The 24,129-nt window shown below is 36.6% G+C and overlaps 3 protein-coding genes across 3 annotated transcripts in view; 1 reads left to right on the forward strand and 2 right to left on the reverse strand.

The window, feature by feature from the left end:
* Nucleotides 1-1,108: 1,108 nt before the first annotated feature.
* On the reverse strand, nt 1,109-8,148 carry LOC116300705 (reticulon-1-A). The gene is made up of 8 exons (XM_031709621.2): nt 7,995-8,148; nt 6,882-7,110; nt 6,062-6,101; nt 5,140-5,238; nt 4,644-4,713; nt 4,406-4,452; nt 3,553-3,611; nt 1,109-1,636 (listed from the first exon to the last, which is right to left on the reverse strand). Exons 2-8 carry the CDS (start codon nt 7,097-7,099, stop codon nt 1,540-1,542), a joined length of 630 nt encoding a protein of 209 aa, XP_031565481.1. The 5' UTR covers nt 7,100-7,110; nt 7,995-8,148; the 3' UTR covers nt 1,109-1,539.
* Nucleotides 8,149-10,897: 2,749 nt separating this feature from the next.
* LOC116300704 (prostaglandin E synthase 2) lies at nt 10,898-16,841 on the reverse strand. The gene is made up of 5 exons (XM_031709620.2): nt 16,364-16,841; nt 15,212-15,405; nt 14,054-14,254; nt 11,889-12,003; nt 10,898-11,097 (listed from the first exon to the last, which is right to left on the reverse strand). The coding sequence occupies exons 1-5, from the start codon at nt 16,814-16,816 to the stop codon at nt 10,942-10,944; spliced, it is 1,119 nt and encodes a 372-aa protein (XP_031565480.1). The 5' UTR covers nt 16,817-16,841; the 3' UTR covers nt 10,898-10,941.
* A 199-nt stretch (nt 16,842-17,040) lies between these two features.
* The window catches only part of LOC116300703 (valine--tRNA ligase), a 31,106-nt gene continuing 24,017 nt past the window's right edge, over nt 17,041-24,129 (forward strand). Inside the window, exons 1-6 of the mRNA XM_031709619.2 lie at nt 17,041-17,380; nt 18,732-18,810; nt 19,936-20,036; nt 22,583-22,707; nt 22,923-22,989; nt 23,684-23,781. Coding sequence (XP_031565479.2) covers nt 17,093-17,380; nt 18,732-18,810; nt 19,936-20,036; nt 22,583-22,707; nt 22,923-22,989; nt 23,684-23,781 — 758 coding nt within the window. The 5' untranslated portion in view covers nt 17,041-17,092. The remainder of the gene's footprint in view (nt 17,381-18,731; nt 18,811-19,935; nt 20,037-22,582; nt 22,708-22,922; nt 22,990-23,683; nt 23,782-24,129) is intronic.

Raw genomic sequence — 24,129 nt, forward strand, 5'->3', positions numbered from 1 at the left:
TTAATATCATCGTGTTTCATATACATCATACATAATCACATTATCGTCATCAACATACATTATGTGACGTCAGTGTCATCTTCCAGATTTAGTGCAGTCGAGGTAAAACACTTCCAGAGCCAAATGCTCAAATCCTCTCCGTGTACTCGAATCCTCTATGCCACACATTCTAAGAATATTGCTCGCTATCTGGGTTGTTGAATAATTCCAATTTAAAGCTAGTTTGAGTCGAAAAGTACTTAACTTCCACAACAACAGTACGGGTCGTGTACGAGGACTCTGCTTCTAATCAGAACAGTGTCTAGTCATGTAAAGGTATACGCATGCTCTGTAGAGTCTTATGGCTTGACTGCTGTACACGAATATCGTTGATACTTGATTGGCCATGCTTACAAAATACTTATCCCATTACTACTTCGGATATTTTCCCCCATTCCCAGCGACCTAAATCCCATTTCCCCAAAGCAAAAACAGGCCAATCCCAGTTCCCATTTTACCCCTTCACAACCCTCTTATATTAACCTGTAGTTGCATATAACAGCATAAGACGTAAATTGTGACCTATATGAGCACGCCGGATTTATCATATTCATTATTGTGTAAAAATACTAATGATTATTATTTCAAAACGCTTTCAGGGTCCGATCGTATAAAGGGTGGACAGCGCTGTTCAATGGAAAATCTTGTCTATAGTGGATCAATAATTGGATAACAACATTAACTTATCCACTAGATAAGGATTTATCCGCCAAATAGGACTAGTTTTCGTTTGAATTAAGTGTTTTTCCGGTAAAGAAACACATAGGTCCTTCTTTGGTATAGATATAGACAAACTACTTGCAGTATTTTTTTCCATGAAGTTTTTATTATTTGCCATGGAATTCATTTTAATGTCATGATTCTAATGAATAATATCTTTAGTCCAATTAGAGGTGCCATACACGTCACGTTCATAGGCCCGATAAAAGAAGGTTATAGAAGCTCATGAGACTCCTTATGACCCTCATAAACGATAGCTATAGCCTAAACTGGCAGCCAGCAATCAGTCTCGTCAACTAGTGCACCTGTTTGAGGACAGGGAAGAATGTTCACCTTCACCTTTCAACACTTCAGATAATAACTATTTATTTCAGTTATCAGTCAGGCAAGTTCTACTAAGGCAAGATTATAGTAATGCTTTACAAGAGTTGTGTTCAGGGGCGTAACCAGGGATCTTGCAGGGGAGGTACACAGGCAATGATTTGCAGAACCAAAAAAAAAAGGTAACCAATAAAAATAGTAGAACCATAAATAAATAAAATAGAATAAAAAAGTAGAAAATAAATAAAAAGGACTATAATGGGTGAGTGATTCTTAAAGATGCTACAATATGCAGATGGAAAGTGGTCTTCATTCAATCAAAAAACATTTACATGCAATTTTAAAGCAAAAGGAGATAGATGAGTGGACCTTAAGCTTTTATGGGGGGGGGGGGGGGATGCACGTGCACCCTGTGCTCCCCCCTGGTTACGGCCCTAGTGTTATTTTTGATATCTAGTTTCAAGCTGATTTATCTTTCTCCGATTCTTGGTCTGGCTTCTTGGTGTCCTTAGCTGTAGCTGGTTTCCCCCTTGAGACTGGTACTGCTGCATTGATCCTGGCGACAGATATGGGTATTGAATCACTCAGTGAATTGGGTACTATGAACTTAGTTATATACACTTATTCCAATAAAGTTAGTCACCTAAAAAGCTACAAAGCTGAGATCAACGAGGATTATGGATAGATACATTTTACATGTTTCAACCGCTTGATAACTGTTGATGGACTTGAGATATTCTACCAGTTACAAGTTCACCTCCTCTGAGTATCCTCAACTGCTGCAGTTTTTGTCAAAAGCTTTACTTGTTGGATATAAATATTTCCCCATGATTTTCAGCGATCACAGCTTTCTAGGTTTTTGGTGACTAACTTTTTTTAAATAAGTATATATATCACTATGGAAAAGTAGTTGAACTAGTAAGTGACTGGTTGGTACCGCGTGAGTTTTCCCAGGCTTTTCTCTTCAGGATACTCAGGGTTTCTCATATATTCTCCTATATATATTTCAAATAAGCTCGTATCCTTAACTGGGACCTTCTGCATGTCAACCACTAAGCTAGCTTTCGCTGTGTATCGTTTCTCGGTCCTTAGGAATAAACGATATATTAGAAGTTAAGGGCTTCCCCAACTCTACGGTAAACCCGAAAGAGAAAAACCTGGGAAAACTTACGGTAGCAATAAATCAAATACCAGTTCTACTGCGTTTCTAGCGTGTAGGTCCTGGTGGGGTAGTTGGTGGTATTCTAATAATATATACACCGAATTTCTAAAACCTTGACATGTTTTGGATATACAGTTTGAATCCTTTCTCGGCAAAACATTGTTACCAAATTGTCCTAGAGTACGTAATGAGGCTCTTTAGCATGTTTTGAGGCGAGTTGTCCCTTGTTTCATGTTTATTTTTCAACAACATGAAATAGCACCGAAACATATGTGTATATATGTCTTTAAAGTGTGTCAAAGTATTAGAGTTCGAGTGTGTATATATATGTGTGTGTATACGTGTATGTTATCAGTGTGGACTGTCCAAATGTACCATCGTGAAATTAAATTTATTGTAATGGTCATCATTATAATCATCATCATCACCATCATCATGATCATCATGATCATCATCACCATAATCAGCATGATCATCATTATCATCACAATGACCATCATACATGTTTGGATATTTAACGATTATTCGCCGAAGCCGAAGTGAATATCGGGGAATATTTACCGAGACGCGAGTCTTCAAGCGGCGAGGTAAATATTCTCCATATTCACTGAGCCTGAGGCGAATAATTGTTTTAGCATATACCAACTTGTGTACAGAGTAGCTTATTTTTATATAAAATAATTCAATAAAAACAAACAAACGGAAACTTTTAGGTTGCGTGACAAATTCACGCAAAACTTTTAGCAAAACTTTTAGGCCATACACCCTTCTCATAATGGCTGACAAGAGCACGAAAACGAGGTCACCCAGTCATTATTTCACGATAAAAGATATAAAGTTACATGAAATAACTTTAAAGAAGAAAAGTATAAAAACATGACCTTTGTTTTGATCTGAATTAGCGCTAACAGCCTTTATTTTGAATGAGCAGCTTGGCTCAACCTTGCAAGATGACTGGGTGACCTCGTTTCCGTGCGTTCATTAGCCATTATGAAAAGGGTGTATACTTGGTTGACTTTTTAGTATTGATAGGAATGGCAATTACTTTCATTTTTTTCAATTTCCTAAACGATTGCCGGCAGATGCCATTTTGTTGCCGACTCAATATTTCGAGACTCAGAGGTGAATATTGTACAATATTCACCTCCAATTAACCAATGAGCGCGAGCGTTCTTAGGAAGTACACAAGTTGGTATATGCTAATGTTCAATATACTCTGGTTTTGTCGTTGGGTGCATCCCACAGTTGGCACCTTTAGTATAACGTATTATCAAAAGTTCATCTCAATGCGTTCATTCAATACAGCTTACTTGTCTAGAAGATCATCGATTGCTTTTTGAATCTTCTCCAGGGCTTTGTTGATTTCAACCTAAAGATAAACGCGTTAAATACTCGTCTGAGGCTTCGTCCTGTTATCCTAGTCACCAAGGTGCCAAGGTACCCAAGTGCAGGGGCGGGGCGGGGCGAACCTTCCAGACCCAAAACAATTTTTAACCAGAGAGGGGAGGAGACTGAAACCGATTGCCATTAAATATCTATTCTGTCAAAAAGGGAGGTCGTCAAATATTTCACACTACATTAAGGGGATGGACAAAAATCCAACAAAGTTAAAGGGAAGGGCACTTTCTTAAGCAGACAGAATAAAAGGTGGCAAGAAATTTTACATTACTGTCAGTATAGTGATCCCTCCGGCCCACCCCCCTTCCTAAAAAGATGAAACCGGTCCCGGCGGGACCAACACTCAGGGTCTTAAGATAACTGACGAGAGAGTGCTGCATTTGTGGCTCGGATGACGTTTCTTCACACCTCATCATTACTAACCAATATCGGAGGGTTGTAAAAGAACCACTGAGGACGTAAAGAAACCCTGGCAGCGACCACCCTCAGTGCCTACACCTCATACTAACAATCTCATGTTTATAAATTGTATAAAAAGCAGTGAAATTGACAACTCAATGCGAAGCGCCTTAGTTTATATCCATATAGAAAGGGCGCTATATAAATCATAAATAACTCATTGATTCATTATAGCTCAACACTTCCACTCATGTAGCTGCTGTCTTGGAATAAGGGCTCAGTTCTTGATCGGTACGCATGCGCAAATCATCTAGTTAGCGGCTAGTCGTATATAGCAAACTGCCGTTCTCTATTTTAACCCCATACCTTGTACATATCATAAATCTTTGGGATCGTAAACAAACCAATGAAGGCTAAAAACAAAAAACAATATTTTGTAAAGTTAGCATTCAGTATTTCAGATATCATTAATAATAGCAATAATGCATAAAGATTTTACGATAAACAACATGACATGAAAACGTAACACATAAAATACAACCTTAACACACGTAAAACTACATAAATAAAAGTGCATCGATAAAACCTGTTTGCATAGGCTTACCAACGAAAGTAAGTGTAACACCACTAAACCATTGTGCGACATATGATAGGATGTACAACAGCATTAGAAGCTGAAACAGAAAAACAAATGAATTTAGAAGAACGAGGAAGAAAGTAGAGACAAAAAAGGACATCAATGCATGGCAATAAATGGTGATTATGGTGATGTTGATGTTGATGATGGTGGTGATGGTGGTGGTGATGGTGATGATGATGACGATGATAAAGAAGAAGATGACGATGATAAAGGTGTAATAAAGATGATGACGATGTTGATGATGATTACGATGATGGTGATGATGATTACGATGATGGTGATGGTGGTGATGTTAAAGAAGAAGAAGATGATGAAGATGAAGGTATAATAAAGATGATGATGTTGTTGATGATATTCATGATGATGGCAATTGCGATCACTGACTGATATGAATGGGCTTGTGTTTGACGACATTCCTGATTATGTTAGTGACCCTATAACATATAATCACAGTCTTGACCTTGACTGAGTCGGCTAGATCTTCCACCAACAACAAACTTCTGATGTTTTCTGCGAGGTTTGCAACATATTCAGCGGCCTTTTCACCAAAACGAGTTGCCTGATAAAAAATGTGCACAGATCAGCAGGAAGCAAGTGAAAAAATAACAGCAAGAATGAATATATTTTTAATCCGTTATATACTAGCTGTAATTAAATTTCCAACTATCTGAGATAGTTAATTTCACTGATCGACGGAAACCAAAACCCAGACGTCTTGGGCTGTGTACGTTGGTCCCCTAATATTATTGATACAGGCAGTGCATCCCATCCCCAAAAATACATTGCGTTTTTGGGGGTAACTGTCATATTATATCATTGTAACGTAATATCAAAGTATGTCATTGTAACATGACACCCGGGTCATGAGACGAACACACATATATATTTCTATTCGTACTGTAAATGACACTAAATCATATCAATAAAGAAACAATACAAATATAAAGCATTACTGCAAACTATCGCAATACAGTAACCAGAGGAACAATTGCATATATTATGCTGAAGGCTGACGACAAGAGGCATAGTGTACATGCATTCGTCGATTTTTTTGTCAGGTTTTTCAAGACCTTTTTCAAGACCCCCCCCCCCCCCCCCCCAGTACTTACTGGTAGGGGAAAAAATCCTTAAAACGGGCTAAATTCAAAAAGCGACCACACAGAGCGAAAGAAGTGCTATTTCTCGATGATCGGGTAAAATTTCAAGGCTTTATTTCACGTTACAATGATTTTATTGAAAGTTTTGAAGAATCCCCATACATTTCCTTATAACATGACACCACAGAAACCAAGCTTGGGCTACCTGTAGTTATACCCCAGAAAACCAACACATTATGGTAAATGTGAAAATGGCGAATGATGTACTAGTTATGTTAGGCTTACGTTATCCTTGGAAACGTTAATATCCTTGTCCAGGTAGGAGCTGTAATCAAAAGCAAAACATATCCTTTAATCTAATTGAAACTCTAGCACGATATCAAGGCTCTTCAGAATTAGATCTTCAAATTTGCATAACATCTCAAAAGCCAGTTGATTTAGTGCTGTAGATTCAATATAGAGTAGTTCCGGGGGGGGGGGGGGGGGGTACTCCCCTATATTCGCTATACTGGTACGTGCCGCCAAACAGGGTACGGTTTTCAGCGATTTTACTCTGGAACAGGGTATATAAAATCGTGCTCGCTCTGGAACAGGGTATATGAAATCACGCTCAAGATTTTACTCTGGAACAGGGTCAGGGTTCAGAGGGCTCAGCGGCACGTCCCTACCAGGCATCCCAGCCACTTTTTAGACAAATTTGATAGGAAATATAGGCTGTGCAAGTTCTAAATATGGGAAAATATAGGATTTTTCCCCAAAAATATATGCATTTTATAGGAGCTAAGATAGCTTTTCGGTGGCGGTACCAGGGATCGGCCATAAAAAAAACAGAACCAAATATAAAAAAAAAAAGGGGGGGGGGGGGGGCATTTTATTTCCTTCGCCAAATATGCTAAACAGTGTAAAATATAAATGTATCAATCAGCAGTCGTCCTATTTATAGGAAATATAGGAGGCTTTCTTTAAATATAGGCTCTTTATAGAATCCTATACAAATTATAGGAAATATAGGATATATAGGAGGTCTGGGATGCCTGCCCTACCCTAAACGGGCAAGAGTACCCCCCCGGGCGAAAACCGTTATTGTTACAACTGCGTCACTTACTGGAAAGGGTGCTTAAACTCTGTCTTCCAAAATGCTGACCGTGCAGTAAAGAGTAGCCTGAGTACCAGCATGGGAACAAGGATGACCATTGATGAAGTCGATAACACAGTAAGGAGACTGAACTGAGTCAAACATACCAGGAAGATAAAACCACTAACGAAAACTATGGTCGTGACTTTGATGTCACGCCACAGAATTATGTCACGGAAGCTTGTCATAGTGCAGTTATCTGGGAAAAAAGACATGTGACACGGTCATAATAGAAATACGATATAGTGCACGCACAAATACTAACTTTTAGTACTAAATAGTGATAAATAAACGATAGAAAACAAAGGATTCTGTATGAAATAGTACTAATTAGTACTATTTAATGTTCACGGATTTAGTGCGTGCACTCTATGAAGAAGCGTTCAAACATCGATGTCATTTATTAACTAGTATTTCATGAATTTCATTTTCACTTTTCCAAAGTGTTCGAGATCAAATATTTAAATGAAAACTCACTAAATCAATACCCAAGTCACGTCGTCTCATTCACCTCAGTATATAAAGAAGTATATATTTGTCGTGGTTCAAAGGCCAAATAAAGGATAGATGTTGTCATTGTATTTTATAGAAGTTTGGTGGCATTTAAAATAATGAATAACTCAAATATTGGAATAAAAATACCATTTATAATAAAATGCATTATAAAAAGCATAAGAAAAGCTTTTATTTAAATACTGTTCTGTTGATCTCATCGCCTGATACACACCTATAAAACCTAAATAGAACGTGACAAAAAAATGCGAAGGCCTGTCGAAGCCTGTCGGCTGGCTAAAGATGAGCTTCCTTAGGCCCTCAAAAGCCAAACTGTACATACATTTTATTTATTATCCAAAGAACATGAACAAAAAGCGAAAAAGGAATTGAATGCAATAGAAGATATTCAAAATCATACTGTTCAAGATACAGACTTCGAAATGAACGCTCAACTATACGTTTCCTTGAGAGGAATTTTCGATCAGACTAGTCGCCCTTATACGTTAATATAAATCTATAATAATATATCATTATTTATCGAGTTTTAAGGTGTTATAGAATCATTTAAAATTCGATAGAAAGCCTTACCTTTTTCCTCTAGCTTCTCCTTAGCCGCCGCCGTACGTCTCACCCAAGTGAAAGTCTGTCTGTTTTTACTTTCAATATGTAAATATTCATTTTCTAACAGCTGCTTTCTGGTTTAAACCAATATCCCACAAGAATAAATGAATTTACTTGAAATATAAAACTTTAATTCAATTTTCTTTATAAGTTCATTCAGACTCTCCATTTCGTTAGTACTTATTGAAAAACGACACTTCATTGTCCACGTTACCAGTTTCTTGGTAAGTTTACATGGGTTGCGAGATATTTTAGGAGTGTTAAATGGTTAAGGGATGTGCTTACAGATTGCCATGGAAACGTCTTGATTGACATCAGCTAAAATGATGCCAGATTCCGGTCGTCTTATGTTCAAAACGAGTATATTTGCGTGACAAAATTAAATTATTTCATTAATTCATCAATCAATAGTTAATCTGGAAGATTATCATGACAAGGCCGATGAGAATCTCGGGAAACATCAAATATATACAGCATGGCAGTCTTTATGAAGCTTGAATAAATTCTAAATTGCTCACCAAGAATAGTTTCCATGACCGATGGCCTGAAAACACAAAGCTCTCGACATGCGATTTTTGTGATTATTTATTACATCGCATACCACGTGACAAAAGAACCTGCAGCATTATCGTCGATTCAGTTTGTGTATAGTTGTGACTTACGAACTATTTCATGTAGTCATTTCATCAAATGAATTCATACGTATTTTAACGAAACTCGTTGCACATACCTCTGGTACATGCGTGTGGGCCTATAACGCTTTAACGAGGCATGCCGTGGTACTCAAAAATAATGGAATGAAAAAAAATTGACGTGCAACAATGTTTTGTTTCCCACCAGGCTCCTCTCTTGAATGTCAAAGACAATATATGAATCCCAGCAGACCCTATATTTGACATTCAAAATCAGTTTTATATTTACAGCAATATCAATTTATAATAAATTACAATTTATGCTCATATCTCCTTCAAATTGATTAATTACAGTAAGGACACTCGAATCATAAACACTTTCAGTTGTTTGCCACTATTTAAAAAATGTATAATGTAAATCATCTATTGAGCCAATTGCTTGAAAATAAAATATATTTTGATAACGTTCGAGTGCTCTCACTTTAATCATTAGCTCTAACAACCACTAAATATATCGTCTGTGTTGTTTGCCACACACATTATTTGTGATCTAAGTCTTAGTCCATTGAGGTTATTGATAATAATTGCCAAGGTATTAACCAGGGCGAAGACAGGGGAGAGGCAATGGGGCCAGGGCCTCCCCTTCGTGGCAACAAAATGGCCACCTTTTACCATGCATACGGTATTTCAAATTTGTTTTTGAATCTAAAAGTAAAACGTAATGGCGGTTCTTTTCTTTTCGTAAAAATAAAGCGTATACACGTTTCGGGGGTGAAACAAGATGGGGGCCGGAATATGGCCGTCCTCTGAAAAAACCTGGGTACGCCCCTGCCAGCCTGCGTGCAGCCGAACGAACTAACTGTTAAGTCCGAGACTATACGAGAGAAAAGTCCGGCTGCACGCAGGCTACTAATTAACAATACTTTAGAATCTTTAGAAATGGTAATACGTCCATGATTACCGTCGCGAAATAAGGATTTTTTGGAGTGTTGTGATTATAGGGACTACGTTGTCGTTAAGCAGTTATGAAAAATGCTTTTAAGAATAGTTTTCTTGTATCAACTGTCATATATTAACGAGTTCTGCAATTCCAAAATATTCAAACGTTGTAGTTTTAAAGCCCTTAAATAATATGCAAGCAATATAAACAAGCAAGCAAGCATGCAAACAAGCAAGTTCAGTGAGCTATGTGAAGAGCAGTTATCCATACATGTTAATGAAGGTGACAACTAATAATTCTAAATGCTGGCCATTTTGAAAATACAAATTTAAAAAGAGCTTTCATGTAAGCCATGAGTAAAATAATGATGCTTTTTAAATACTGTATCTATGGACCAGTTAAATTTTGCATATTTAATTAAGCCTTGATAGACGTCACACTAGTAGAACATTAGAAGTATAAACCTTCATAACTAGAGACGCATCACTCAAATCAATAAATATTTTACCATTCGACTATTTACTTCATGTAGAATCAGTACTGAAAGTATTGTGGAAGGGTTCATGTGCACTTTAAGACCCAACGGGTAAGCTAAATTCTAATCGATGTAGGAGTTAGCCATACCAGAGGCATAGTGTGGGGTTGTCAGTTTAGCTAAAAATCTTAAATTTTCTTATTTTGTTGGGCTACCTGTAGAAATGGGGAAATGGTCTCACCAACTTGCCTGTACTCACACTTCAAGCTTTGGTATTCTCGCTATTCCACTGAGCAATACCCTGACTTACATCAGTCCAGAGGTTATTTCAGGCGAAGAAAAAGAAAACTTAAACACAGCTGATAAAAAAACCTTGGAACATGTACTGACGTTTTGTTAGTCCTTAGTTACTGTGATGAAAGAATTATAATAGTAAAATTACAAACGTTTTTACGCAGTGTTTAAGTCTTCTTCTGATTCACTTGTCGTATTCAAAGTCCCCAAACAAGTACAGGTTATTTCAGGGTTGTACTGCCCTGACTTAGATCAGACAAGAGATTGTTTGTGGTTGGAACTGTTTTACATAATAAGTGCCATCTTTTTTTTTGATTGGTTCAAGTAATGAAAGTTGAATGCAGTGTGACGGACATGTTTAAATACTGTCTAAATGGCCCTGTTTATAGAACCTTTTGTAAAAATATAGCGTGGTCTTATCTGAAAGTATTGTCTACCCCACTACAGTGTCACCCTTCCCCTCTGAAAAGCAAAAAGTAATGGGTGCCATTACAATAGTTTTTTAATTATCCAGCAAGTTCTGGCCAAATTATGTGCGAAAATTTATTATAAAATATTGTTTTCAAATACACTTCACCCTTTTAAAGCATTCTCGTCAATGGTTTGAGATCCTTCATGATTTGTGATCGCTTTTTTAACCCTGTAATACCACGGTTTAATTGAAGTGTTTGCCATTAAATCTTTAAACATGTCCAGGTCTTCCAGACCACTTAGAACACCATACATTGCCTAAAACAATGGAATTATTGAGTATTTTAAAAATTATTGCTGAAATTAAAATAATGAATTAAAAAACCAACTAGACTGCAATACTTTACCAGATAAATCTCATGATAAGTAAAATTTTTTAAGAAATAAAAAACAGAGGGGGGGGGGGGGGTGGTGACTGTTACCTAGAAAGGTATCACATAGCGCCTTTTTAGGTCTTTCCTTCTATTTCCTTATTATTTTTCAACTCCAAAGGGGGTTGACTAGTCACCCGATTCACCCCCTGGATCCACCCTTGCAGGGGGAACGTAGTGTGAAAAAAATCAAAGTAAGCAAGAAAATTTAGAAAGAGACACCAAGAAAAACTCTTTTAATCCTAATTGTTGTTCTTAGCTTTGTACATCACTACCAAAACAGGTAGAGCATGGATTTCACTCATCATAAAGCCCCATGCTTACATTCCTGAGCCCAGAGCGGCAGTTTAACTTTGATGTTAAGATTCAAATTTGATGGTTACGGACCGCAGGCTCAAAGTTCAAAGCTAATTAACCGCCCCAGGCTCAGGAATGTGTGAACGAGACATTGTGAATGTGAAGTAAAACAAGTGTTTCGCAACGAGTGAAATCCACACTCTACCTGTTTTGGTAGTATATAGTTATTTTTGCTTTAGTTTTTTCTTTTTTCTTTTAGTGTGTATTTTTTGTTAGGCTGGTCTTTACATGGGACTCTTGTCCGGTTAACCATGCCCTCAATTAGATATAAACATCTGGTTGTAAAGTTATTGAATAAATAAATAAATAAATAAAACCTACCAAGTCAGCTAAGTTAGGCGATGAGCCACCCAGGAATTTCCTTTTTCCAACAGCCTTCATCCATTTTTCAGCTTCTTCATAAAGAGACTGCCTTACATCATCCTTTAGTCTGTACCTAGAGCATAACAATAAGAATTTATCACAGATATGATCACAAGAAGATCAATCAAACTGGCACATGGTAAACTCATGGATGCCCTTCACTGAATCCTACTTGCACTTTTGTGAGATTGGGTTCCCTGTGCTCCTTTTACGTCCCACCGACAAGAGGGTTGCACTATACATGAATTATCTTGACCTTCCCATTGACTGTCGTCTGAAATACATATATTCACTCAGAAACTATCTGCTTACATTGTAAAATAAGCGGATATTGTATAAAAAGTTGTTTAGAAAATAATGGTATTCAACTTCTACTTGAAATTCTCATAATTTTGAATAAAATAGAAGCATAAACAAGCCAATATGAGTTGGATTTCGATTTTTCATTTTTCGACTGAAATTATTTAAAATATGTAAATAATTAATGACTTTAGCCTGCGTAGCAGCCCAAATGGTGGAGGAGGGGGAATCTTTAAATTTATTTGCATATGCAATTTTCTTTCTGGTTTTAGGATTAGAGCATAGAGTAACTGAATGGCTTTATATTTTGTTATTTTCTTTTGATCTAGTTAGTATCCAAAACAAAAACACCAAAACAAAAAAAGAAATCTATATATTAAATTTCTCAACTTTAGTTGTGGCGGCTATGTTGAGAGGCACTTAGTGGAGGACATAACTGTGAGCTGAAAAAGGAGTCGTCTTTCTAGATTTTTAGTTTTGAGTAGTACCTAAGGTAAAAAATAATATTAAAACATCCAAGTCTTCACTTATTTTATGCTCAGATCTCAAAATGCAAGGTAATGATTAGATATGCAAGTAACAGTCATTAATTATTTGCATATGTAATCAAATCTTATGAATTAAATGTTTAAAGTGCCTATCACCCTTCTGACAATATTCTCTCCTGTAACTTCTGATCTAAGGTTTGGTTTCTTCATTTTATTCCTCCACAAAAATGAACTTCAATGTGTAGTTCCAGAAATCATCCATACACAACCCACAGAGGAATTTGGAATTTCTGAAGAGCAGGGGGGTCAGAGAAGGAACAGGGGGTAGGGGAGTGTCTTAAAAAAATTCTGCCATGGGGGGGGGGGGGGGGGGGGGGGGTATGGATAATTTTTGGAACTACACAATCTACATTCCATGGAATCTATTATATGGAATAATGACCACAGGCTTGCTATCTACTGCCAGTTATTTAACCCCTTCCTTCACAAGATTCCTAGCAAGGTACTCAATCCAAAGCTCTACTAGCAACCAAATCAGATTTTTCCTATGATAACCTCAAAGGGAAATGAGCTGGATTCTAAGGCCAGTGGCATATTATTATTTTAAACACTGGCTCATTTTCAAATACCAATTTTTTTGGATTGTAACCACCAACGACCAGGGAAAATAGAGATTATGAAATAATATGAAAAACATTAATATAAACATCCAGGGTAGCTCACATGAAGATTTGTTATAAGCATCCATGGGAGGGAAAATGTTAAATATGCAATCTCTAAAACAAGATCTTTGAATATTAATTTTCATTGTGTTGTTCCGGAAATTATTCATGGTACCCCACCCACAGAGGAATTTGAAATTTCCAAGGGGAGGGGGGACCAGAGAAAAATTTCCAGAGATAGGGAGGGTCTTAGAAAAAAAAACCTCCATGGGGGAGGTATGAATATTTTCTGGAACTACACATTTTACATCCCAACTGGATATATGGCTTACTATATAAGACTAGAGTTAAAGAAAATCTATCAGTTTTCTCTGTAATCACAGAGTGGGACAATTACGAACGGAACCCTCAGATCCATGCTAGGGTGAAAGCCCAAGATTGAATTGGAGTTTAGAAGTTTGTTTTTGCGGAGGGAGGAAAACCGGAGAACCTGGAAAACCCTCGAAGCACAGGAGAGAACCAACAAACAACTCTACTCACATGACACCGAGCTCAGCGGGACTCAAACCCGGGTCACATTGGTGAGAGGCAAGCAATCTCACTGCTAGGCCACCCGTGCTTTCCATCGTAAAATTGTAAAACCATTTGGTTCACCTGGAATTTACAGACTTACTTTTGTTTCAGATGCTTCCCCAAGACATACATGACGACTGAACCACAGTATCTTACGGCATATCTCTCTACAGTGCTAAAGTTACCAACAGTAGAGAAGTATTCAAATGCTTGATTAGCTTCAGCAGCTGTTCGATAAATATTAGGTGACAGTGTATGTACAAATGTGTTATCAACCCACTTCCTCCATTGACGTTCTTCCCTGCAAATCACGATGAAACAAACACACTTAAGTAAGTAATAGGATACATATATACAAGATATAAATAAAGAAAAATATAAATTTTTACACCAGAGAGTAGCGGAACACAAGGCTTCTACGTCATCTAAACACACCTGAGAGCATGGTCCCTTGAGAGACAGTGCAAAGACAGATTTGACTGTCTCATTTGATTATTTTCTTCAAATATTGAATGAAAAAAATTGTAAATATATTTCCTTTCAGTATTTATGATGTAATAACTAGTTTTGGGCTTCTTAATTTATAAAGGTTTTCTTCTAATTTATTCCTGATATTAATATATTTTCTCATATTTGTTTTGTTAAGATAGATAGATAGACAGACAGACAGAAGCCTTTATTTAATGAGGGTTGCACGAAATAGCTCAAAGCTAATAAACTTGTGGCTCTCATCGTCAAAAACAGCGAAAGTTGAGTATCGCAGTGTACTCAGATTGAATATTAAAAGGGTTTAAGACTTAAGATTTGTTTTTTGTATACAAATACACACTCTCACTGACGGTACAATGAACTCAAAGTTTCTTCATAGTGTACCCAGCTCCACCTTGAGCAGTATAATACTTGTTTATTAGTGCAGTTTTCGTACGACTGCAAAAAATTCATGGCACGAACACGGCCATGACACGCCAAAGGATATGCCAGACCAATCACATTGCACGAGAATTTACTCTCCATCCAATCAAATACCTGGAACACGGCATAAACACAGTGCGGACACGGTCACGCCAAGGTCACGGTAATGCCAGACCAATCACTTTGTGCGTGAAAAAAATCAGCCAATAAAATTCTAGAAAGCATCACAGTCACGGCACCTCACGCTTATGACACTGAGCTTTTCACAGTCATGCGAAAACTGCACTATACAGTCAGTATTTGTAAACAAAACACTCACATCAGTCTCTAACCCCTGAATACTTACATCAGCTCCTTTTGTTTGTTCTTATCTACTCCAGTCACATGCATTACAGCATGTCTGTTAGCATACTCAATAACCTCCTTGCCATCATCATTAGTGGACTTCATTTCTGGGTAGTAGGTAAGAAGAGTCTCTAGACTTTGTTCTCCCAGTAGATATGACCTTAGAACACTGGTAATAACTGATGAATCATTGATCTGACAACAAAAGTACATCATGTTAAATAAGTAATTTAGAACTAAAATTTACAGTGCGACTACTCCAACCAAAGCCACCTTGACAAATTTTCTTAAAATTATCCAATAGTGTTAGAGTATTTAGACAATAGATTAGCGCCAAATTTTGAATTTAAATATTCTTTCGTTGTTCCGGTTTGTAAAACTAAATGATGAAGAAGAGCTTGTGATATATTTTCTTGGCAAATTAGTGATTTGTGTCACCAAAGATATAGAAAAATAGAAATGTACGACTTCAAATACGACAGGAAAGCAAATTAGAAACCATATGAAACACAGCCTTTATGATTACAGACAGGGACTGCTGTCTGACAGCTACTATGTCAAGCCTGCTGTCCTCAAAAAGATCGACCCACAGCAGTTTGGAATGGTATGTAAATCAAGCACCATGGATGTGTAAATCAGCGTGATTTACTGCTGGGGGAAGTCCATGGATGGAAATGGATCTACTGCTATCTTATTCCAAGGTTCTAGAAGCAGTAGATATGACTCCTTTGTGTGATAGGACTATTTTATTAAACAAAGAAAGACTTAGAAATATAGATAAGTTATAGTACTATAAGTTCTCTAGCACTATAACTAATCTATATTTCTATATCTTCATGCATTTCATAAGTGCTACGCGGTCCACACATTCTCAAAGAAAGACTTATTTAATTGGATCTGTTATCTCTTGACTATAACCGCAAAGTCAAAGACTTAGTTTTTCTTTATATGGCCTTTCTTGTATTTTTTTTTTTAGTATGTTTGTTAATTATTCTGTTCGTTGAGAAATTTGAAGGCCAATAAAGCTGTTAAAAGAAAAGAAAGAAGAAAAGAAGAAAAAAAGAGAGGAGACAGGCATCTACCTACCTACCTACCTCGCTTCCTCTTTAGCAAAATACCAGTATGTAATAGGATAATAGTGAAGTGAACTAACCTGCACACCATTAACTACTGTGATTGGTACCTTCTTGTAATGAGAGAACTTGATTTCTTTTCTAGTTAAAGGATTGACTTCAACAATAGAATATTCAAGGCCATAATACTCCAAGAAAGCGCGAACTTTACAGCAGAATGGACATGTTTGATATTGATATAATGTGATAGAGGGAACCTTGGATCTACTGGGCAGTTGTTGTTTATCGTCTTCTACGTTATTTGTAAACTCACTGGCATGTTGTTCTTTGAAGGCAAACAAGGTTCCAACACCAACACCTCCAAAAATACCAACAATACCAAGTAATCGACTACTATTGACTTTCGTTTTGGCATAACCATGGAATTGTCTCGAAGCTGTTTTAATAACTGCATGAGAATTAACTTGTCTCAGGAATAAAATCCCTCGTAAAGAAGACGAAGACAGACGAAACACACTTCGACTGGCAGCCATCTTGGATTGTTATGCAATACTGGGACCCAGGAACGTCTGCGCTAGACCACAAATTTAATTTAAAAATATTTCTTCATAGACATTTTACTTTGTACTCGGCAGCGTATCACACACATATATTGCTAAAATATATTTCTAAGAAACATTCTCAATAGTCATAAAATTTGTCTCGATTTTGTAGCAAGTGCAAAAAATAGAAATCTCGTGTGTGGGTACCCTGTGTGGTTTCCCAAGGTGCTTCGTGTTGAGTCAACCACGACTAGATGTGTGTAGTACATGAAATATCTTCAAGTGATTTCATCATTATCCTCTAGGTTAAGATCAGCCTTCCTTATAGAAAGACTGCCAGTTAGATTGATTCATTCTTGTTCCATGGATGGTAAAGAAAACGTATCTGAAGCCTCGTCTAACGGCTCGTGTTTGAATAATGAACAATGTGCTGAGGAAAACGTACCAAAGACTGCCGCACAGCTCAAGAAAGAAGCCAAACGACAAGCTAAATTAGAGAAATTTGCTAAAAAACAAAGTCAGTTGGCGTCTAATAAAGATAGTGCTTCAAACGAGGTATGAACTTGATATTTTTTCCCCATGAATTTCGACGGTACGCAGCCCTGGTCACGTGCGTTGCAGCTTATATCTTTATAAATTATTCTATACACGTTTTGTTTATTTGTACTATTCCCCTATTCTTGCTGTAATAATACTACTTGAATATTAACCATGTGTAATATTAACCACACAGCTGTTTACTCCTTATCACAGGAAAAAAATTATAAAAAACATAATGGTTTTTAGAATGGTAATTATAGTAATTTCCATTCAAAAAACATTGAATGGAAAATTTTACAAAACTTACAAATTTCTCGCGCGCTGATTGGTTATTTTTTATCATCAATAAGAGGATAGACAGATAAAGCTGACATCAACGAGCGCGCACTCTTTCCGTTGGTTGTTTTGATCACTAAAAATGAGAAGTTTTTATTATTTTTGATATTGTAAGAAACAAATAGCCTCAGTTTTTTCTGTGTCTGTCCTCTTATTGACGATAAATTTTGTCATCACATTGTCAAAGTAGTATGCGGATCCACTCGGCTATGCCTCATGGATCCACGCTACTTTGGCAATGTGATGACACAATTTATCGTCAATAAGAGGACAGACACAGAAAAAAATGAGGTCTATTTGTTAAACAGAACACTTCCCATTTATAGTTTTTATAATAAAAAACATTAATCATATTTCTGAGGTCATGAAACCATATATGTTTTTTAAATTCTAAATGCCGTTGTTATTAACTTGAAGATCACTAATGTTTTATGCACAATTTCCATGAATGTTATTGAATAAGCCTGAAGCGAGATGACGTTTTACCCCCGACTCTATACCATAATAGTTTTTAAAATTCTTTCATATTAAAATTTTTGATTCCTTAGAGAATACAGGAACAATAGTCATAATTAAAGAACAAAAGCAATGTGAAAAGGATTATGGTCTAGAGATGGGGGTAAAACGTCATCTCACTTCAGGCTTATTAACATTCGTGTCTCAATAAAACACATTAATGTATTTTGACCACAATGGGAATATGCTAAAAAACCATTATGTTTTTCAGAGATTTTTTCCTGTGTTAATTGTTGAAGGAGGAGAATAAATCCTGGGAATAAGTTGTGGCAAGATTTTAGATATCTTTTGTGTGATTGGACCAGAAAATACAGTACATCACAACTTAAAAGCCCTAAGTTCTGCTATGAGCAGACACTCCAACCTCGACTTCGAACTATTATTTGTGCTCCCTAAACGGAACTGTATTAATTTTTTGTAATTTCATCACCAAAATAAAATTTGGGATAATCTTTAGTATGATTTCACTGCCGTCTATTATAATGCATTGTTTAATCTTTAATTATTTTATTAGAAAAAAGAAAAGAAAAAGAAAGAGTCATCTAAAAAAGTGTTTTTTTATGACAAGCCTACGTTACCAGGAGAGAAAAAAGGTATTTACACTTGTCTATTGTTAAACCATGAAAGATCTCTTAGTCTTGATAAAGCTTTTAGTATGAGCAAAGCAGTGCATCGTTACAAGTGAATCATACATTCTGAACAGCTGAGTTACTAGTGGGCCATTGCTCATGGTACATAGGGCGTCAATGTATTGTACCATATACACGTTTCATCTTTAGTTTCCTGCCACATGCACAGGTCCAGTAATGGGGAGGGTGGAGATAGTGATGGTAGAGCTAGAGAAGAATGACAATTATTTAGAGTTATTGTCAGAGAAAACCGGCTGGGGTGTTGACCATTTTCCCCCAAATTTTAAACGATAAAAGAGTATCTGATTACCAGTAGATGATGAACCATGGTAATTTAATAGTTATTTGAGCTTTTTTTCTTCAGAGATAGACACCCCCTAGGTTTTTGATCATGATTGGCCTTTGCGATGGCAAAATCTAAGGCCAAACTTCATCACCTCAAAAGTCAATATTGCTTTTTATGCAAGTTTTAACTTACTATTTTTGAAATATATCCTATAAACGAGAAGTTTATATTGGAAAGTAATTTCTTTTGGAAAATATTTCACAGTCATTCAAAATAGTGGGTTCAAAAACCCTTTTTTACTGAATTTCTTTTGGGATATCGGAGTAGTTGTCCGGGGGGGGGGCTACTCCCCCATATTCGCTATACGGGTATGTGTTGCCAAACAGGGTATGGTTTTCAGCAATTCTACTCTGGAACAGGGTATATAAAATCACGCTCGCTCTGGAACAGGGTATATGAAATCATGCTCTCTCCTCTCTGGAACAGGGTTTTCAGCGATCTTGCTCTGGAACAGGGTATGAATTTCAGCGATTTTACTCTGGAACAGGGTCAGGGTTCAGAGGGCTCAGCAGCACATCCCTAACCTAAACAGGCAAGTGTACCCCCCCGGGAGTAGTTGATTGGAGATATGAAATTTTAAATTTTGACGCATGACACGAATTAACAGTAAACGTTGGGTGGTTTTCATGCTAGTCCCCTTTAATAGACCATGTTTGAGGTGTAGGTTGTAGCATATTGACCCACGTGTAGCTCATTTAAATATTCATATCAAGTTGTGTGATATACTTGATACTGTTTTCCAGATGTAAGTGGTGCTATGCCTGACAGCTACAGCCCAACATATGTAGAAGCAGCATGGTATTCATGGTGGGAAAAACAAGGGTTTTTCAAGCCAGAGTATAGTGTGAGTACAAGAGATCATGGTAGAAAAATACATTAACAATATTTACATGTAATCTAGCCACCAACAAATAGAAGAACAAAAACAAATAAGAAAAACTGTACATGCTGTAACATTGAAAATAATAATATACTCAAAAATTGTGAATTCAGAAAGAAATATATAAATCATATCTGAAATCTAGTCTTGAAAAGAAGGGTTTTGACAATACAAATACAATATGTTGAATTATAATTTAAAGTTGTAATGACAAAAAGTATTAATTGCATTTTCAAAAGATTGGTAGTTATCACTAAGGTTTAGTATATAAAATCAAGGTAAATCATAGGTTAGATAAGATTAGAAATTGAAAGCCAACAAAAAATCTTAAAATTATAGATTCTTAGGTGTAGTGCTTAGATGAATATGTGTTTGACACTGCTTCTAACATACACCCTTTTTTATTTCTTACGAGAGATATATAGATTTTTGCCATAATTTGGAAATTTCTCACGCTCTGATTGGCTTAGAAGCATTGTTGATTAGAGGCTAGACCTGCTTGTGCTTACGACATCTGTCATGCACACTGAGTGAGCGGATGAAACAGCTTTTTCAAACTATTTACTTGTCTTTTTGCTCAATTTTTTCGACTTTGTTATGGTAAAAAAACAAATCAAAGTCAGTTTTCTATGGGTCCTTACTGTAATTGAACATGAAATGACGTCAGAGGTGATCCAAACTTTGCAGTGGAAACACTCGCTGCACTCATGGTTCCACATTTCATGTTCTATTACATGTACAGTACAGACCCATTGTATATACAGTACCGCCTGAAATCATTGAGGCATAAGACGCGTCCGTCGCGCGTTCAGTGCACGCGGTAAAAACGCAAATAAGCCGCGTCCTGACCTAGAATTGACCGCGATTTAACCGCGGTTGCCGAAAAAACGCGTCCCATACAGTATCATACTGTACAAAGCGCTGTTTGGTTATACAGTATTCCTACTGGTTTGGCATTCAACGAAATATTTTTTATGGCCCGAGTTTGAGTTTTTTAAAAGTTCCATTTAGGAATCGAGTTCAAGTTTGTACCAACCAGTACAGGAGTCGATTTTTTTTGTGTGTAGAATTTCTTTGGAATTAATTGTTTCATCAATCGAAAATGAGCTACATGTACATGTAACTGTGTTTAAATGTGGTCATATGCGATTCTCTTGCCCTTTTGTACTGTATCTTGTGGGGAGCGTTTCTACCTCGATTTTGATCCAGTTGGAATGGTTAATCTATCCAAAAGTTCCAACTATTTTATAAAATAATAGTATTTTATGCTTTCGTGCTTTATTTCAAGGTAATAGAGTAACATTGGAGGAAAAAACGAAATTACATTAGATATTTTAGAGCCCGACATAGATAATTGATTACAGTGTAACGCTACATGTATGACGTTTATCTTGTCGCATACTCTTATGCACGTGCGTTTGTACGTTTTAGATCTCTCAAACATTCTTCGTCCTGCAATTTCCTAAGGCAACTTTTATTTATACTTCTACATTCACAACAGAATTCGTTACTTCGATTCACTCTTGGGCTACTCGAAAGCATAAAATTCACAATCGTGGTGAATGTAGTATTATTTTTTGGGGCTTCGTATTCTGTGTATAAAATGGGAGAATTATTAGGGTCCGCCGCTTTGCATTTTAAATATTATGAGGACTCGTTAGTTGCGAGTAACCGATTTGAATTTGATTTTTCACTGCTGCCAGTCAAAAAAAGGAACCGGCAGCGACTAATAGAGAGACAAAAAAAAAAAAAAGAATTCCAGCTTGCAGGGCTCGATGCAGCTCGCAACAACCGAGTCCGCGTGTAAATTGCATGTTCGCCGGCCATGGATTCATTTGCTGGAAAAAGATGCGTTCTAAAAGCTTCGACTTTGTATTTTGAAATAAAAACAAGAATTAAGAATAGGTTTGATCTTAATAATTTGCTTCAAACTCTGATAAATTATTTGGAGACTGAACTTTCCTCTAGCAAAAGACATATATTGTGTAGCATATTGAACTTTGAAGGTTTAAATTGATGCGGTTAGGCCTCCTCACAGCGATAATAATTTGAGGTCAGTTTATTTATAACTACAGTACATGTAGTTATAGAAGTTTATGGACGAACTTCCAAGTATTTCCGACATTTGAATTTCGAAAATATTCGAAAGTTTCAAACTTCCATATTAATAGACTATCTGACTAAATGTACGTACATTCGGTCGATGATTATGCTACGTTTTTTCAGAAAATGCTGCTCATTTGATTAAAAAGTGATGTCTAGTTTTTGGGGCACTTTCACTGCAAATGTACTCGGCACATGTATGTACTGTAAATGCTACGTTCTATAAACCGCAGTAAGAACGAAAGAGCGTATTGACCGCGTCCATTCGCGTCCATTCGCGTCCATTCCGCGTACAGTTTGCGTTCACCGCACGCGGTAAAGACGCGAAACAAACGCGTTCGCATGCTGCAATGATTTCAGGCGGTACTGTATATCAATATTTCTTTGTGTGTTTTCTTGCTGTGTAGCATCCAGACTTGAAGGCTGGTTCTGATGGTATGTTCATGATGTGTATTCCACCACCCAATGTGACAGGCTCACTTCATCTTGGTCATGCTCTTACCAATGCTATTGAAGATTGCTTAACAAGATGGTAAATAAAGAACTGCATTGAAAATGAATAAAATACCTTTATTTAGACATGATAATATTTAAAGCTAATTGCTCATCAAATGAGTGTCAAGCCAAATGTTTATAATTATTCTTGGCTGTTGTTGTACTAGTTTTCTGACAACAGGGAAAGACCATAAATCTTTTTTGTTTTTTGGACAGTGGCTGCATTAATGCGAAATTCATTATTTTTTACAGGAATCGTCAAAATGGCAAAATGAGTTTGTGGAACCCAGGTTGTGATCATGCTGGTATTGCCACTCAGGTACAGTATCTATCAAAGGGTTCGTGCTACTCCTTAAACTCCTTGAAAACTCCTTGAATTTTTGCTGAAATAGATCTGAAATAGATCTAGTCAGAAAGACTGGAAAATCTGAAAGTCGGCCATGTGCAACCACCTTGTAAAACCTTGGCATATTTAGCTGAACATACTCCTTGAAAATTCATTTTTGGGTCCTTGTATACTCCTTGAATAGTCCTTGAATTTTAAGTGGTTATCTCAGCACGAACCCTGCTATCAGAATTGCCGTATTTCACTATTCACTATTTCGCTATTTCACTAATTGCCCTATCAAAATTGCCCTATTGCTTGTTTATGTGGGGGATAGAATCACCAAATCCAATAGAAAATTCAACAAAATTTGCTCCTAGTGAAACAGTTTAATCTAAAATGGCCTGGTTTTCAGATATAATATGTGTTAATATGTACTAAAAAATATTCTGAGTGTTTGCTGGCTATTCTAATTCTCTTCGTGGAATGATACGGGTTTTAGAACAATTTTCGGGGAATTTGTGTTGATTTGACCCCCTCTGACAACCATGATCCTTTGCGTTTAAACAATAGATTGTTTTGATGTGACGTCATAGTGAAATAGGACAATTAATTCTCCTCTGTCTACATTACTTAGATGCTTTATTAATGCCTTTTGTTTTTTGATGTGTTTTCTTTTCTTACATAGGTTGTTGTAGAAAAGAAGTTAATGAGAGAGAGTGGACTTTCCAGGCATGACTTGGGTAGAGAAAAGTTTATCCAGAAAGTCTGGGACTGGAAGAATGAGTAAGAAGATTGTTGCTATTTAAATTGAATGTTTCATAGTTTTTTGGAATGACAGAGCTTCAAACTAATGTAACAGCTATTACATACAGTTTTGCATGTACTAAAGGCTTGTGTTTCGAGTTAAGTGAAATGTACAGAGCTATCGCTATTGCAACAAAATGGGTTAAGTGTACTTAAGTGTTTAAGTACAGGACATCTGACAGGCTGCACAGTTTCAGATCCGCACAATTGGATCAATTCCACACAATTCCTCAAAATCCACAAAATCTCGCACAATTTTTCAAAATTTTAAAATAATCAGGGTTAGTCTGAGTTATAGTAAAAAAAAAGGTGTTCTAATCCAGAATT

This window comes from Actinia tenebrosa, unplaced genomic scaffold, assembly GCF_029948245.1.
Source record: "Actinia tenebrosa isolate PJP-AT-01 unplaced genomic scaffold, QUT_ActTen_1.0 PGA_scaffold3__52_contigs__length_22856419, whole genome shotgun sequence".
NCBI lineage: Eukaryota > Metazoa > Cnidaria > Anthozoa > Actiniaria > Actiniidae > Actinia > Actinia tenebrosa.